Consider the following 17,404-nt stretch of genomic DNA (forward strand, 5'->3'; position numbering starts at 1 on the left):
TCGCTTCAGTCATGTCCGACTCTGTGGGACCCCATAGACGGCAGCCCATCAGGCTCCGCCGTCCCTGGGCTCTCTAGGCAAGAACACTACTAGGTATAAAAAAATGCAAATACACACATTGTACAGTACAGGAAATACAATCAATATTTTATAATGACTCTATATGGAGTATAACCTATAAAAATATTGAATTACTATATTGCACTCCTGAAACCAATATTGTAAGTCAACCATGCTTCAGTTAAAATAAGTAAATAGATATAAATAAATGGAGGATTTTACAGTGTGTGCATTATATCTCAACAAAGCTGTTATTTTTTTTTAAAGGAAAAAGAAATGGTATGGATTATAATTTTTAATAAGTATAATTAACAGTGTGCTCTAACTTGTTTAGTCAAAGTCAACCAAACCAAAAAGGGCTGGGTTGGATGTTCTACATGAGATAGTTGAAGGCAAAACATTGCTAAAAAGTATGGTGTATCCCTTTTAGTTGTACCTATACTGAGAATTTTCTGCAAGCTAATTTCAAGAATCAGAAAGCTGACTATAAATCCCATCCCTTAAGGGTTGGAGACTCTGCCATAGAAAAGAATCATCTTAGTTTCCTTGTGTAAGATAAAGAAGAGAAAAGGATGATCCACCTTGAATATTTCAGGATTTTCCACTTTGATTGTTTGGTTGGTTAGGGTGAACTCTGAAGCACTCTCACTAACCTCCAGCACGGCCTTGTGTATTATCTTGGAGACCCCAAGGCCTCCTCCTGCAATTATGCCAGACAAGTTAGCCCTCGAGGGGTCAAAGACATCCACCATTCCCAGAGCCGCCAGTACGGCCGCCAGGTCTTCAGGGAACCCCTCGAGCCTGAGCTGCGGCAGGTGCAGGACCACAGCTGTGTCTTTCATGTTGCCTGAGCTTATCCAGTTATTGAGTTTCTCAGGAGTGATCTCTCTGATAATCTATGGGAAAGAAAGAAAGAAGAAAAATATGAACATTTTTTTTTTAGAAAATAAAATTACACCAAAATGTGAAATATCCTAAGGACTAGATGTGAGGCTGTAAATAGGTGAAGCTACTTCTCATTGTTTGGAAAGCAGAATCTGTAAGAATAAGTGGGGAAAGTGAAACCATGATCAATAACTGAAGATGAGGCATGCAGCCCTGGGATCTATGCCTTGCTTGGCACACCATCCGAGAGTTATTTGGAAAAGCAATAACTTATCACAGGGAGCATTTACTTTTGTTTCTCTCATGGTCCCTCTCTAAGCTGCACTATTTGTGTATTATAACAATAAAATTTATATGTGTGCCTACCCATCCTTTTGGCCACATTAAAAGGCATCTTTGGAACCTGAGATCTTCAGATTCTGACGACATAAGTTGTAATTCTGGGCTGTTGTTTTTGTTGTTGTTAGTTGCTCAGTCATGTCTGACCTTTTGTGACCCCCTGGACTGTAGCCCTCCAGGCTCCTCTATCCATGGGATTTCCCAGGCAAGAATACTAGAATTGGTTGCCATTTCCTCCTCCAGGGAATCTTCCTGACCCAGTGATGGAACCTGCAATCTCCTGCTTTGGCAGGTGGATTCTTTACCACTGAGCCATCTGGAAAGCCCAATTCTAGGCTGACCAGTGTGAATTTCTACCTGAACTCCAACCAGAATTCTCATTAGTCAGACATCCATAAAGACTGAATTTGTATCAAACTAACATTTCTGGATCATTAGAATCAATTAATCTCAAATGTGAAAAAGATCGTAGAGGAGGCCCTTCAAGGAGCATCTGAGAAGTCCTGACATCGACCGCCCACTTCTTTATAAACAGCCTGGTTTGGTGGCTGCACGGCTCAGCTTGCAAGAAAGACCTCTCCCATTTTGACCATAAATCTGCTTCCCTGTAATTGGTACCTATCAGTTTTAATTCTCACTCTGGGAACTACAAAAAAATGAGTCCCTTTCTTCTTTCATGTGACAACTAAATATTTTAATACAATCAACCTATTCCCTAAACTGCCGTCCCTTTTCTCATTCATCCCTCAATTCCTTTGGTCCAGAAGAGGTGTTGATACATAACATATAAAAACTACATGTAAAATAACAACTCATGGAGACTGGAAGAGGAAGCATGTGACTGTGCTTTCAAAACTTAAAGCTAAAACCAGTAGAAGTGACTACCCTAGTGTGCGGGTGCTTCATTGGGGGATTATTTCATACCCTAGTGTGCGGGTGCTTTATTGGGGGATTATTTCATACCCTAGTGTGCGGGTGCTTCATTGGGGGATTATTTTGCCTTTTAAGTGCACATAGCCACTTCTTAGCCTTTTGGCTAAGATCAAGCATAGTATGGGGGCTTCCGGGGTAGCACAGTGGTAGAGAATCCACCTGCCAATGCAGGAGACACAAGAGATCCATATTCAATCCCCAGGTTGGGAAGATCCCCTGGAGGAGGTCATGGCAACCGACTCCAGTATTCTAGCCTGGAGAATCCCACGGACAGAGGAGCCTGGTGGGCTAGAGTCCATGGGATCACAGAGAGTAGAACATGAGTGAGCATGCAGCACTGCATTAAGCATAAGCAGTTATTTGGAATCTCCAGCTTCCTGCGTGTGTAATTTTCAAGCATGGACCCTTTTCTGGTGTCTGTGGCTGCAAAGACTGAGTGGTTTACCTGTCCAAGACTGACATCCTTGCTGGGTAGGATGATGACCAAACTCAGGCGATCCTCCACATCGGGCAGCTCCAGAACCTGGCCTGGAGGCTCTGTGATGGAGCCCAGTTTCAGGTGCCCTTGCAGACGCATCATCTGGACAGATGTGCTCTGAGACTATAAAAGTAACAAGAGTGAGACCACAAAGCCAGCTCCTTTCTGTGTTTCCATTTAAAGCATGAGGAATTTACATCTTATCCTCCAAAGTTTCCCACAAGGAGTGACCAAACCAAAATCTATCCATCTTGCCACAGAAATATCCATGATTGATCACTGTTGTACTGATTGAAAGGGGGGTGGTAGCCTAAATTAAGTAGCTACTGAAGTGCAAAGTGTTTATGCCTTTCAATATATTATTTTTAGTCAAGTGTATATTTTTGATGCCCAGAAGCAGTTAATTTACATCAAAGAGTTGAGAAATAAGCATCATAAGATCTTATCAGGATAACCATTTTTTAAAAGTCAAACAGGTCCTTTAAGGAATATAATTTAGTGTCTTTCCAGCTCAAGTAATGACTAATCTGGACCAATTCACAGCACTGGGTTGCAAATTACAAAATAGCTACAAAATATTAATAGCAAAGCACATAACAACGGGCTAAGTGAATTCCACATACTGAGGTCAGTTAAAGAAATTTAGTTATGACCATAACCTTATTTTATGTTTTTCTCTTTGAAGGCTAGTCATAACATAAAGATAGCTGCATCATGTAAACCAAATGGACCAGATTTTCCTGTGAAAATAAAGATTTTGACATTAACTTCTCAGATTCTGACTTGTTTCCTCTAGAAAGTCTGCTTGCTCTGGGGTATGTTTGCCCTTTTAAGTAGCTCTCTATGATCCCTATTAAAATCTCCTTTCCATTTTCCTTATACTATGGTCCCCAAACTTGGTAAATCTTTGGAAGGACCTACACAACTTAGCAGCAGCTGCAGCACACGGGCTACTGGATGCTGGGGCTGGTGCACCGGGACGACCCAGAGGGAGGGAATGGGGAGGGAGGAGGGAGGAGGGTTCAGGATGGGGAGCACAGCTATACCTGTGGCGGATTCATTTTGATATTTGGCAAAACTAATACAATATTGTAAAGTTTAAAAATAAAATAAAATTAAAAAAAAATACAACTACTCAAGCACTTCTTGCAAATCAGAATCTCCAGGAATGTGGCCCTGGTATTTTCATTAAAAAAAAAAAAAAAACCCACAGCTTATAATAGCAATATAATTTCACTATATGTCCAATGACCTCAATATCTGATGACAATATTCTTTGGAAAGATAATACTGGATAGTTCCAGCTGTGACTAATATGTTTGGTTAGAGAATTATGTTTTGCTTAAAGTCATTCACTATTTCTTTTACATGAAAAAGTATTCATGTAATAAGTATTCTAATATACTTATCCAGAAATATAAACCCTCTGTAATTTTATAGTTGGCTGAAAGTTATGACCAACCTAGATAGCATATTCAAAAGCAGTGACATTACTTTGCCAATAAAGGTTCGTCTAGTCAAGGCTATGGTTTTTCCTGTGGTCATGCACGGATGTGAGAGCTGGACTGTGAAGAAGGCTGAGGGCCGAAGAATTGATGCTTTTGGACTGTGGTATTGGAGAAGACTCTTGAGAGTCCCTTGGACTGCAAGGAGATCCAACCAGTCCATTCTGAAGGAGATCAGCCCTGGGATTTCTTTGGAAGGAATGATGCTGAAGCTGAAACTCCAGTACTTTGGCCACCTCATGCGAAGAGTTGACTCATTGGAAAAGAGTCTGATGCTGGGAGGGATTGGGGGCAGGAGGAGAAGGGGACCACAGAGGATGAGATGGCTGGATGGCATCACTGACTCGATGGACGTGAGTCTGAGTGAACTCCGGCAGTTGGTGATGGACAGGGAGGCCTGGCGTGCTGCGATTCATGGGGTCACAAAGAGTCGGACACAACTGAGTGACTGATCTGATCTGATCTGATAACAAATGTTTAATTGACCAATAATGGCAAGCATTTTTGGAAATATATTTGATAGAGTATGTACAATTGATAGTTTAGGAACTCATTTATAATATACAGACCCATTATTTCTTGTTAAATAACAAGTATTATTTTGGTTGCAGCCTGACATTTAGGATATGCTGAGGACACAAAGAAGAGAAGTTGGTTGGACTTTCCTGGTGGTTCAGTGGTTAGGACTCAACACTTCCAATGCAAGGGGCAAGTGTTCAGTCCCTGATCAAGGAACTAAGATCCCACATGCTGCACAGCATGGCCAAAAAATAAAAACTTTAAAAATTTTTTAATATATTAAGAAGGAAAGAAGTTGGGGAGATTGCGGATAGCAGGACAGCCTACCTAGAAACTTTTTATTTGTCTATTTATTTTTAAAATATTTATTTACTTATTTGGCCGTGCCAGGTTTTACTTGCAGCACACAGAATTTTTAGTTGTGCCATGCGGGATCTAGTTCCCTGACCAGGGATGGAACTTGGGCCCCCTGCATTGTGAACATGAAGTCTTAGCCACTGGACCACCAGGAAATCCCAGGAACCATTTATTCTGATTATGAATATTGCTCTCAAGTTTTGCTTAGCCTCTCAAGTTCACACCCACTTTACCATTGACCTACATTGTAAGCATCTATTGCAGTTATTATCTACTACCTGATTTCATTTCCAGTGTGCAGTAAATGAATTGCTTAGCAATGGTTTAATCTTAGCCTAAAGCCCAGACTTGCCTTAAACCTGTCCAAGGTCTATGTTTTATTCCAGATTTTCAATTATGCAACTGTCATGCTAAACAGAGCAAAATAAAACAAAACTTTCATTAATCTATTAATAAATCTGGACTTTATCTGGTAGGTACTTGGGATAGTCACTTGGAAATTAACCTACCTAAGGCCAGAAATTATTTAACATATTTTAAGGCAAAATTGCCGGGGACCAACTTTAAGAGAAAAAGCAAATTAAGTCAAGAGTCTACCTCATCCAATCTGAAAGCCATGGCCATAGTTTGGTCTTTTTGAAATGCGTACTTCCAGACCCCTCTGAAGGAGATGGCATTAATCAGCACCAACTGGTCGGAGGATGTGAGGCTACTGGGGAACAAGAGCTCCTTAACTTCACCTTTGGGAGGAGAAACAGTGAGATTATACATGACTGACCATGCAATGGAAATTGGTTTCATTGGTTTTGCTTTGCATTTTGTCCCATCTTTAAATTTATATTTGTATTAGTAATCGCCACTCAATATCTTCAGGAGAGCCAAGAAGACTTTTGAGCAAATATCTAAATAGTCACAGTTCTGTGGTACTCAAGTGAAGCCATTATTTAAGGCATTAAACCTCAGCCTGACTTGTCACCCCTAAAACGAGCCCAGTCACTATGTCCAGGGGCCTGGGGCCACCCCCTGGGAGGGGTCATGGACGAAAATGGCTATCTGATCTCACTGTCATGTCATGTGTCATGGACCTGTTTGCAAAATGTAGTGCATTTGTGCTTTAAGGAAAATTTGGTTTTGTAAAAATTAAATTAATTAACTAATGTAGAATGCAAAAGAAAGTAAAGTGAGTGTATAGCTTGCTGCTGCTGCTGCTAAGTCACTTCAGTCATATCCGACTCTGTGCGACCCCACAGACGGCAGCCCACCAGGCTCCCCCGTCCCTGGGATTCTCCAGGCAAGAACACTGGAGTGGGTTGCCATTTCGTGGAAATGAACAATCATGATTAATTTATATAACATTAAGTTGCCCAGTGAAGAGATGATTTATAAATACCAATACACTAACCATTTACATTTGACTTTGCTGTGACATCCCTCCTGATACCATCCTATGTTAAAAGCAATGACTATCTGAGTCAGTGGTTTTACAGATCACTTCTATTATCCAGTGATTTTCTACTATAATCAAACAAAAGAAATAACTGGGAAAGTTGCAGGAGAAAGACTTGACCTTTTATGCCTCCTCACTTCTCAAGCAGAGAAGGCAGTGGCACCCCACTCCAGTACTCTTGCCTGGAAAATCCCATGGACGAGGAGCCTGGAAGGCTGCAGTCCATGGGGTTGCTGAGGGTCGGACACGACTGAGCGACTTCACTTTCACTTTTCACTTTCATGCATTGGAGAAGGAAACAGCAACCCACTCCAGTGTTCTTGCCTGGAGAATCCCAGGGACGGGGGAGCCTGGTGGGCTGCCGTCTGTGGGGTCACACAGAGTCGGACACGACTGAAGTGACTTAGCAGCAGCAGCAGCAGCACTTCTCAAGAGTAAAATTGATAAGATGTTAGGATCTTTCATTTTATGAATTGGAAAAAGTCTTGAGATATTTAACACCTGGTACTAGAATAACCAGTTATCCACATGGAAGGAAGAACCATTCCCCCTCTTTCTCATCCTACATTAAAATCATTAAAATATGATTTCATTTGTATTAAAGAGCAGAAAAAAAAAAAGCTGATCTAGGAAAAAAATAGCTGTGAAGGACGCTGAAGGCATCTAGTGCCACTCATCCAGGTCAGGTGGATCATAAACCTAAATGTAAGCACTGAAGGAATAAATCCACTAAAAGAAAACAGAGAATATCTTTGTGACCTTCAGTTCAGTTCAGTTCAGTCAGCTCAGTTGTGTCCAACTCTTTGGGACCCCATGAATTGCAGCATGCCAGGCCTCCCTGTCCATCACCAACTCCCGGAGTTTACCCAAACTCATGCCCATTGAGTCGGTGATGCCATCTAGCCATCTCATCCTCTGTCCTCCCCTTCTCCTCCTGCCCCCAATCCCTCCGAGCATCAGAGTCTTTTCCAATGAGTCAACTCTTCGCATGAGGTGGCCAAAGTACTGGAGCTTCAGCTTTAACATCATTCCTTCCAAAGAACACCCAGGGCTGATTTCCTTTAGAATGGACTAGTTGGATCTCCTTGCAGTCCAAGGGACTCTCAAGAGTCTTCTCCAACACCACAGTTCAAAAGCATCAATTCTTCGGCGCTCAGTTTTCTTCACAGTCCAACTCTCGCATCCATACGTGACCACTGGAAAAACCATAGCCTTGACTAGATGGACCTTTGCTGACAAAGCAATGTCTCTGCTTTTCAATATGCTATCTAGGTTGGTCATAACTTTTCTTCCAAGGAGTAAGTCTCTTTTAATTTCATGGCTGCAGTCACCATCTGCAGTGATTTTGGAGCCCCAAAAAATAAAGTCTGACACTCTTATCACTTTTTCCCGATCAATTTCCCATGAAGTGATGGGACCAGATGCCATGATCTTCATTTTCTGAATGTTGCGCTTTAAGCCAACTTTTTCACTCTCCTCTTTCACTTTCATCAAGAGGCTCTTTAGTTCCTCTTCACTTTCTGCCATAAGGTTGATGTCATCTGCATATCTGAGGTTATTGATATTTCTCCCAGCAATCTTGATTCCAGCTTGTGTTTCTTCCAGTCCAGCGTTTCTCATGATGTACTCTGCATAGAAGTTAGATAAGCAGGGTGACAATATACAGCCTTGACATACTCCTTTTCTTATTGGAACTAGTCTGTTGTTCCATGTCCAGTTCTAACTGTTGCTTCCTGATCTGCATACAGATTTCTCAAGAGGCAGGTCAGGTGGTCTGGTATTCCCATCTCTTTCAGAATTTTCTACAGTTTATTGTGATCCACACAGTCAAAGGCTTTGGCACAGTCAATAAAGCAGAAATAGATGTTTTTCTGTAACTCTCTTGCTTTTTCCATGATCCAGTGGATGTTGGCAATCTGATCTCTGGTTTCTCTGCCTTTTCTAAAGCCAGCTTGAACATCTGAAAGTTCACAGTTTGCATACCGCTGAAGCCTGGCTTGGAGAATTTTGAGCATTACTTTACTAGCATGTGAAATGAGTGCAATTGTGAGGTAGTTTGAGCATTCTTTGGCATTGCCTTTCTTTGGGACTGGAATGAAAACTGCCCTTTTCCAGTCCTGTGGCCACTGCTGAGTTTTCCAAATTTGCTGGCATATTGAGTGCAGCACTTTCACAGCATCATCTTTCAGGATTTGAAATAGCTCCACTGGAATTCCATCACCTCCACTAGCTTTGTTCGTAGTGATGCTTTCTAAGGCCCACTTGACTTCATACTCCAGGATGTCTGGCTCTAGGTGAGTGATCATACCATCGTGATTATCTTGGTCGTGAAGATCTTTTTTTGTACAGTTCTTCTGTGTATTCTTGCCACCTCTTCTTAATATCCTCTGCTTTTGTTAGGTCCATACCATTTCTGTCCTTTATTGAGTCCATCTTTGCATGAAATGTTCCCTTGGTATCTCTAATTAGGTGAGCAAAAATTTCTTAGAAAATACACAGAAAGCACAAACCATTGATAAACTGGACTTCATTTAAAATTAGAAACTTCTGCTCATCAAAAATACAGTGAACAAAATAAATACAGAGACTAAGAGAAAATATTAGCAGCACAGGTGTCTAACAAAATATTTGTATCCAGAATATGTAAAGAATTCTTGCAACTCAATAATAAAAAGTAAATAAGCCAATCAAAAATGAACAATCAAATTGAACAGAGCTTCATAAATTAAGATATATTAAAGACCAACAGTCACTGAAAAAGAAGCTCAATATTTATAGTCACCAGAGAAATGCAAATAAAGACCACAATGAAAGAGTTAAATGAAAAGTTAGTAAATCTAAGTTAGTACATGAAAAGTAGTTAAATCTACTGAAAGAGTTAAATGAAAAGTATTTACAACACCAAAAATCAGAGAGGATTTGGAGTAACTGGAATTTTCATACAGTCCTGTGAGAATGTAAACGGTTCAGCCACTTGAGAAATCTATTTGGCAGTTGCTTAAGAAGTTAATGAAATTAAAAGACACTTACTCCTTGGAAGGAAAGTTATGACCAACCTCAACAGCATGTTCAAAAGCAGAGACATTACTTTGCCAACAAAGATCCGTCTAGTCAAGGCTATGGTTTTTCCAGTGGTCATGTATGGATATGAGAGTTGGACTGTGAAGAAAGCTGAGCGCCAAAGAATTGATGCTTTTGAATTGTGGTGTTGGAGAAGACTCTTGGGAGTCCCTTGGACTGCAAGGAGATCCAACCAGTCCATTCTACAGGAGATCAGTCCTGGGTATTCATTGGAAGGACTGTGCTGCAATTCATGAGGTCGCAAAGAGTCAGACACAACTGAGCTACTGAACTGAAATAAGAAGTTAAACATCCATCCATATGGTCTAAGACTTAGAATTTATGCCAAGTATTTACTCAAGAGAAATGAAAAAAAAATGAATGCAAAAGCTTTTTACGAAAGTGTTCATAGTAACACTATTTATAATAGCCCAAAACTAGATATAACCCAGATATCCAACAAGAAGAAAAAGGGTAAACAAACTGGTATATTCATACAGTGGAATATGTCTCAGCAATAAAAAGGCATGAGCCACTGATGTATCCAAATACATGAATGAAAAAACACAAAACAGTACATCCTGTAATCATCACTTATTGGAAGCTTTAGGATAGGTAAAATTAACCTGTGATGTAGAATAAAATCACTGGGTGCTCGGGAACAGATGTGGAAGAAATTTTCAGGGTAAAGGAAATGCTCTGTGTCATGATATACATTTGTCAAAACTGCCTGAATAAATGTTTTAAGATCTGAGCATGTCACTGAATGTGATCACACCTGAAAGAAAAAGAAGAGAAAGAAGACGGCGTAGATCTCCTACCTTTTGTCTTATTTTCAATCTGTGCATTAATCTGTATTCTGGCTTCTTCTAAGTGATTTTTGAAATCCAGATTTTCAGGTCTTAGTTTATATAATTGTTTAATACAGTCTACGTATTTCTGTAAAATGAGCATAGAAAAAGAAAAGACATAGCATATAAATTGAGATTGTAAAACATTTAGACCATACATGGTAGGAATTATATGAAGGGGGAAAATATATTAAATATTATAATGCAGATCTAGGTCCAACCTAGTAAAAATATATACAATTTTCATGCTTTTGATGTTTAAATGAAATGAACAAATTACTGCAGGATGTTATTTCATGATAAGAACAATTCTCTTAAGCCTCTGAGATTATACTTTATACTTATAACTGCATAATTAGGATAATCAAATTTAGCATAATTAGAGTCCTCAACTTGGAGTTAAAAATATTAATTCCTCTTTTATTATTGATACAAAAATTTTGTCAGTGTTGTTTTTAATCATAAATTATATAAAATTGTGTTCTTTATGCTTCACCTGGGTCCATATGAAACACAGTTGAACATGTGACAAACTTGCATCTGAAAATTAAAGCTCTTTTACACTTTTTCTATATGAAATGAAATGCTTATATAAAATATATTGCAAGCTCTCTGTCTAAATATAAGAAAAGATATAATATACATGTATGCAAGCTCAGTTGCTTGGACTCTTGTGTCCAACTCTTTGTGACCCCATGGACTGTAGACTGCCAGGCTAGTCTGTCCATGGGATTTTCCAGGCAAGAACACTGGAGTGAGTTAACATTTCCTTCTTCATAATATATATAATATACATTATTTCTTTTATTATTAATAAATATATATCTTGTATCATTATATATATATAATATCTTTTCTACTTTCTCACCATTGTGATAGCACAAACAATACTAGAATGAATTAAATGAAGACAGAAAGGAAAGACTTCTACCCTACTTATGGGAAAATGTCTTATTTTAACTCACCGGGAGGAAGGGATGGGCTTTTTCTGCAAACAGTCCACTTGCCATGTGGACTTGACTATGGCTGGGCTTGTTGATTTCAGAGAGGATTGCTTGAATGAGTGAATGGACTGCTGTATCTTCACACTAAATGGAAGTTTACAAACACTTGAAAACAGGGACCCTGTTCCCACACACGTAATCATCACCTGAGGCTACACAAGAGGCTGTTGGCTTGCGTTAGGGCAGCTGTGAAAGTGAAACAGTGGAGCCGCTCAGTTGTGTCCAACTCTGCGACCCCACGCACTGTAGGCTACCACACTGCTCCGTCCATGGGATTTTCCAGCAAGAGTACTGGAGTGGGTTGCCATTTTCTTCTCCAGAGGATCTTCCCGACCCAGGGATTGAACCCGGTCTCCCACATTGTAAGCAGATGCTTTACCATCTGAGCCACCAGGGAAGTCCAGGACATGTAGTAGCAGAATAAAAACAGATTCGAAGAGTAATCTACCACCAGGATGTACGGAAATGCTTGCCTTTCACCAAGCAGAGTGGTCTGACGATCTGCTAACAGAGCATCACAATCATCTTACCAGCGTGAGGGCCCTGCTAGGCCTCTGCCCTGGTCAGAGCTTGCCCTGTCTCCTCCACAAGACGGCCCAGAGCACACATATCAGTACTGACGTATTTAATATAGTTTGTGTCAGGAAAAATGTTTTTCTGTATCTTGTAATAAAGGAGAATTCTGAGCAATAAAGTTTGGTCTTAGTAGCCCCACCATAGGTACTAGTGAGAAAGTCACATCTAAAATGCTACAGAAGGTATACATTACAAATTTCCCCTAAAAATTAGCAATATGGAAAAACATTGAACACTAAAACTCATAAAGATAAGCTATAGAGAAGGAAATGGCAACCCACTCCAGTATTCCTTGCCTGGAGAATCCCATGGACACAGGAGCCTGGTGGGCTATGGTCCATGGTGTCGCAAGAGTCAGACACGACTTAGCGACTAAACCACCACCACCATCTTTAGCTAAAGTGAAAGTGTTAGTTAAAGTTAAAGTTTAACTAAAAAGTTAACTTTAACTAAAGTTAAACTTAGTGTTAGTCTGACTTTATGTGACCCCATGGACTGTGGCCCGCCGGGCTCCTCTGTCCATGGCATTCTCCAGGCAAGAATGTTGGAGTGGGTTGCCATTCCCTTCTCCAGGGGATCTTCCCAACCCAGGGATCGAGCCCAGATCTTCTGCTTGGCAGGCAGATTCTTTACCGTCTGAGCCACCATTTCCCCCCAAATGATATATTTATACCTAGTGAGCACTGACCCTGGGCAGGCACTGTTTGAAGCACTTCTATTGCCTGAGTAGACTTGGGGGTTCCATCCTGAAAACTCTTTGAGAATAATCTCTCTTCTGCTGCTTTTCTTTAAAGGCTAGGGCTCTACCTCAAATTTTTGACAGTTCTCATTTTCTCATCTCTTATTTCAAAATTTCAGCATGATTATTTTAAAACAGCAAACCTAGAAGGTTGACTGTGTCAATATGAAAGTGAAAGGCTCAAAGCATGTCTGGAATAAATACTCTGTTTTATTGCCTTAAGCCTTTAGTCCTCATGGACTGAAGAGAGACTGCTATAAGAGAAGTAAAAAGGAAAGTAAGAATTATATCTACCCTTGTGTTTGAAGAATTTGCAGTTCTTGTTAACTCATTCAAGTGCAGCACCTACAATAGGAAACAAAGAATCTGTGTCAAAGCATAAGCAAATACTTCTCCTTAAGACCAGGAGCGTGTGAGTGTGTCTGTGTGTATATGAATGTGTATGCTCAGTCATGTCCAACTCTTTGCTATTGAACCTGTGTCTCTTGCATCTCCTGCATTTGAAGGCAAATTCTTTACCACCAGCATCACCTGGGAAGCCCCTCCCCACATATACAAATCACTTTCTTGCTATAAATGTTAAGCTCTTACATTTTTACGAACTTTCTATGATTCAGACCATCTTTCTTCTCATCTGTATATTAGTTTTGCTCCTCATTTTTTAAAAAAATGGAAGCCTCTTATTTTTTTTTTAAAGAAGTCCCTAGATTATGAAGCAATATGTCTTATGACACAGGAGTGTATGCTTGCAGTCGTGTCCAACTCTTGGCTATGCCATGGACTGTAGCCCACCAAGCTCTTCTGTCCATGGGATTTCCCAGGGAAGAACACTGGAGTGGGTAGCCATTCTCTTCTCTAGGGGATCTTTTCAACCTAGCGTTCAAACGTGGTAGATTCTTTACTGTCTGAGCCACCGCAGAAGCCTTTAAAAAAAAAAAAAAAGATGTCAAAGAGGACAGATGAGTTTTTAAAAGAAAACTCTTCATGTGCTCTTAAGCAGAAGTCTAACCATTGAAGTGTTAAAGACATGCAGGCACTGACTAGTACTCATCTCTGTGGGTAGAAGGCAAACTTTGAGACAGAATTAAACCTGAACGTTTAGAAGAGTGTTTCAAAATCAGTTCAGGCTTAATCATTTCTATTGTCACTTCATTTGTTCATCCCTACCTTCCCAGTTGTGAAACATAGTACGAACCCAACGAGTATTTGTTGAATGAAGAACAAATAGTTGTATGGATAAAGAAATGGATCTTAATTTATTTGTGGACAATTAATAACATTGGTTACTCACCAAGCAGACAAGATAATGGATGAATTCACATAATAGGTAATTATTTTTCAATGATTTTTATAATCATTATCTGATTTGACACTCACAGTATCCCCTTGAGATTTCACAGCTTGTATCATTTTCTCCACTAAGAATTAATGTTTGCTATAGTTCTGTTGGCTTAAAAGAGGTATAATTATACTTTTCTAAGGAAGGCCTTCATCAGAGAACAACTGAGATAAAACATTGCAATCTCTTCAAATATTTAAAGGGTGAGTACATTTAATTTGCTTTGTGTGATTCCCTAGAGCCTGTCAGGCTACAGTCCATGGAGTCACAAAGAGTTGAACACAACTGAGCACAATCAAGAGCAAGAGAGCCCTAGAGTAAAAATGGGGTAAGAAGCAGTAGATAGCAGCAGATATTACAACTTTCTTAACATACATGGAAGAGGACATGATTTGCGTGTGTGTGTATCTTTTAAGAACAGAAAAGTGATAAGGGAGCTATGCTTATAAGAAAGGCAAATTTTAACTCAAGGCTAGAAAGAACTTTCTAAAATGTAGAGTTGTCTGGTTCTTTTGTTAAAAAGCTAATTCACATTAAACTCTGCCTCATCAGAGGACTTTGCACAATCTCTTGCCTGCTGGGTCCCTGTGTAGACTAAATCATAGAGTGAAGAGTGGGAAATTTATGGTTTCTTCCAGTTCTGAGATTGCCCAGTGATCTTCAAATCATAGAGCTTCCCAGGTGGTACAGTGGTAGTCTGCTTGTGAATGCAGGAGACACAAGAGATGTGGGCTCAAACCCTGGGTTGGGAAGATCCCCTAGAGTAGGAATCCTTCCTTGGTGGTTCAGACTGTAAATAATCTGCCTGAGCCAAGTTCAATCCCTGGATCTGGAAGATCTCCTGAAGAAGGGAATGGCAACTCTCCATTATTTTTGCCTGGAGAATTCCATGGACAGGGGAACCTAGAAAGCTACAGTCCATGGGGTTGCACAGAGTCAGACATGACTGAGTGACTAACATTTCCACTTTCTTTCCTGGAGTAGGAATTGGCCACCCATTCCAGTATTCTTGCCTGGAAAATTCCATGCACAAAGGAGCCTTATGGGCTACAGTCCATGAGGTCACAGAAAGTCAGACACGACCGACCCCAAGCATGCTCTCCTATATCATAAGGCATTTTGTTCCATAATCTAGGGACTTGGCATGCATAGTGCCCCTGATGTTGCTTCAGTGGTGGTCCTCACTCTAATCAAAAGACAGCATGATGGTTGAACCTAGAATTCTGAGCACTGGACTCAGCCTTTGAGTGTTGTAAAATAATTGTTAACAGGATGAAAATATGAGGAATTTTTCTCCATTTGTATGGAAATCAGCAAGGGAGCTTTTTGAATTATTTGGTTCCCTTTTAACTCAGAAAAGACAAAGAAGTATTTCTACTCCAGACTCTATCTCTGCCTAACTTGTGCCCTTAACACAATGACCCCACCATCTTTCTGCTTGCAAAACCTCAGGCTTGCACAGGTGTAGACAGAGTCACCTGCTGGCAAGCTCTCACTTTGAAGGGAGGGAGAGGGGAGGGGTGCACAAAGAGAGGAGAGGGGAGGAGAGGTCTGCACGTTCTCATCCCAGGATGGTTTGTAAAGATTCCCAGATCATCCTCATTCTCAGCTAGTCTTCCCTCTCCACAAACATGAATTTATTGAGCATACATTCTGGGTAAGACAATGGAGACCTCTTCACCAATTGCATGGAAATAGAATAAAACTGAACATAAGAGCATTTACATTTAGTTTTTCTTGAGTTTAAATATATTATTAAATTCAGGATTTGACTCCAGCCTTCCAAATTCATTTCCAATTTAAATCCTGACTGGAGAGAAGCTTTTTTCCACGAGTCAGTCATTCCCTCTGCAATAAGCAGAGAGATGATTAAGGTATGTTGAAAGATGTCTACTAAAGAAATAGTTTTTCTAGTCACCCACAATTATTGGTTGAGTTAAAGCACTGGTGATCTCCTTGGGAAGATAATTGCATAGTCTGTAAATCCTTGCAAAATGCTTTGTGTGTCCCACAGCAGGAAGGCCCTGGGGACACAAGCATGCGAAAGGTTTGGGGTGGGGGTGGGGAGTCCCGACTCCCGGGAACGAGGTTGCCCTCGACCATTTGCCTCTCCCTGTTCACCCTCTGCTGCGCCCACTTGTCCCCCGCCTCTTAGAACAGAGCTATGGGAAATCTTACTGTTTGTCTTTTCGATAGAGCCAATATGAGGTCTTCTCAAGTGAAGGTGAACAGTCTCTTGTGTTTACAGAATTGGGCATCTACGTGTGGGTTAGTCATGTTCGACTCTTTGAAACTCCACGGACTATAGGCCACCAGGCTCCTCTGTCCATGGGATTCTCCAGGCGAGAGTACTAGAACGGATAGCCATTCCCTTCTCCAGGGGATCTTCCTGACCCAAGGATCGAATCTGGGTCTCCTGGATTGCAGGCAGATTCTTTACCATCTGAGCCACCCAGGAAGCTGCATCTGTGAAATCTCCATAACAAGTCAGGGTTTGAAATTGTCCTTGACTGTCTGTAGACGTGGCTGAAAGTGTGTCTGTGACTTACCTTCTCCATCTGGGAGGCGCTGTTTCCTCTAGCCCCGAAGAGCACCACAGCCAGGGCGGACAGAAGACTCAAGGGAGAAAGGAGCACATTCTCAATCGTGTGGTCACAGCTCATCTCTTTAAAGACATCAAAGCAGAACTGGGCATTTGCCACACTGAGTGAGTCCATTCCTTTACCTGGGGTCTAGAATACAAAAGCACAGGTCGACAACAACAGAAATGTAGGTCAAAACATTGCTATTTCAGTTTATCTCTAATGAGAGTAAGAATTATTTCTCGTTTGTGAACCCTAGATCCTCAAATAGGGTCTTCATGGAAACAAAAAGAACACAGATTTTGGAGTCAAAAACATTTCCAACTCTGCCATGTTCTAGCTTTATGTCCCCGGGCAAGTTACTTAAGTTCTCCTAGTGTCTATCTTTTCTTCTGCAAAAGTGGTTAAACAAGAGTTTCCTTATAGGATTAGTGTGAGGATTAAATCATGTGCTGTTTGTAAAGCACCTGGGACTGCATGTGCTACACGGACAAACACGGCAGTGGATATGGCCGTTACTGTTGCCACCATTACCATGCTTAGTCCATTCACTTAAAGTAATGACAAAGAGGACAAGGTTATAGTATTGGTCCCAACGGATACATAACCTCATTGAGCCAAAAGTACACAAAAGGGACTGACTGATGCGAGGGTAGGGGCGCACCATTCGAAACCCACTTTACCACTAGAAAAACGTCTCAGAGTGCTTATCTCCCTTCAGTAGGTTGAC

At 40.7% G+C, this 17,404-nt stretch overlaps 1 protein-coding gene across 1 annotated transcript; it reads right to left on the reverse strand.

Annotated features, from left to right (window-relative positions):
* Nucleotides 1-262: 262 nt before the first annotated feature.
* On the reverse strand, nucleotides 263-5,977 carry LOC102403836 (ovalbumin-related protein X-like). Its single transcript, XM_025273457.3, has 3 exons — nucleotides 5,674-5,977; nucleotides 2,663-2,818; nucleotides 263-956 (listed from the first exon to the last, which is right to left on the reverse strand). Exons 1-3 carry the CDS (start codon nucleotides 5,875-5,877, stop codon nucleotides 561-563), a joined length of 756 nt encoding a protein of 251 aa, XP_025129242.3. The 5' UTR covers nucleotides 5,878-5,977; the 3' UTR covers nucleotides 263-560.
* Nucleotides 5,978-17,404: the final 11,427 nt, after the last annotated feature.

Source organism: Bubalus bubalis, chromosome 22 (assembly GCF_019923935.1).
Source record: "Bubalus bubalis isolate 160015118507 breed Murrah chromosome 22, NDDB_SH_1, whole genome shotgun sequence".
NCBI classification, from domain to species: domain Eukaryota; kingdom Metazoa; phylum Chordata; class Mammalia; order Artiodactyla; family Bovidae; genus Bubalus; species Bubalus bubalis.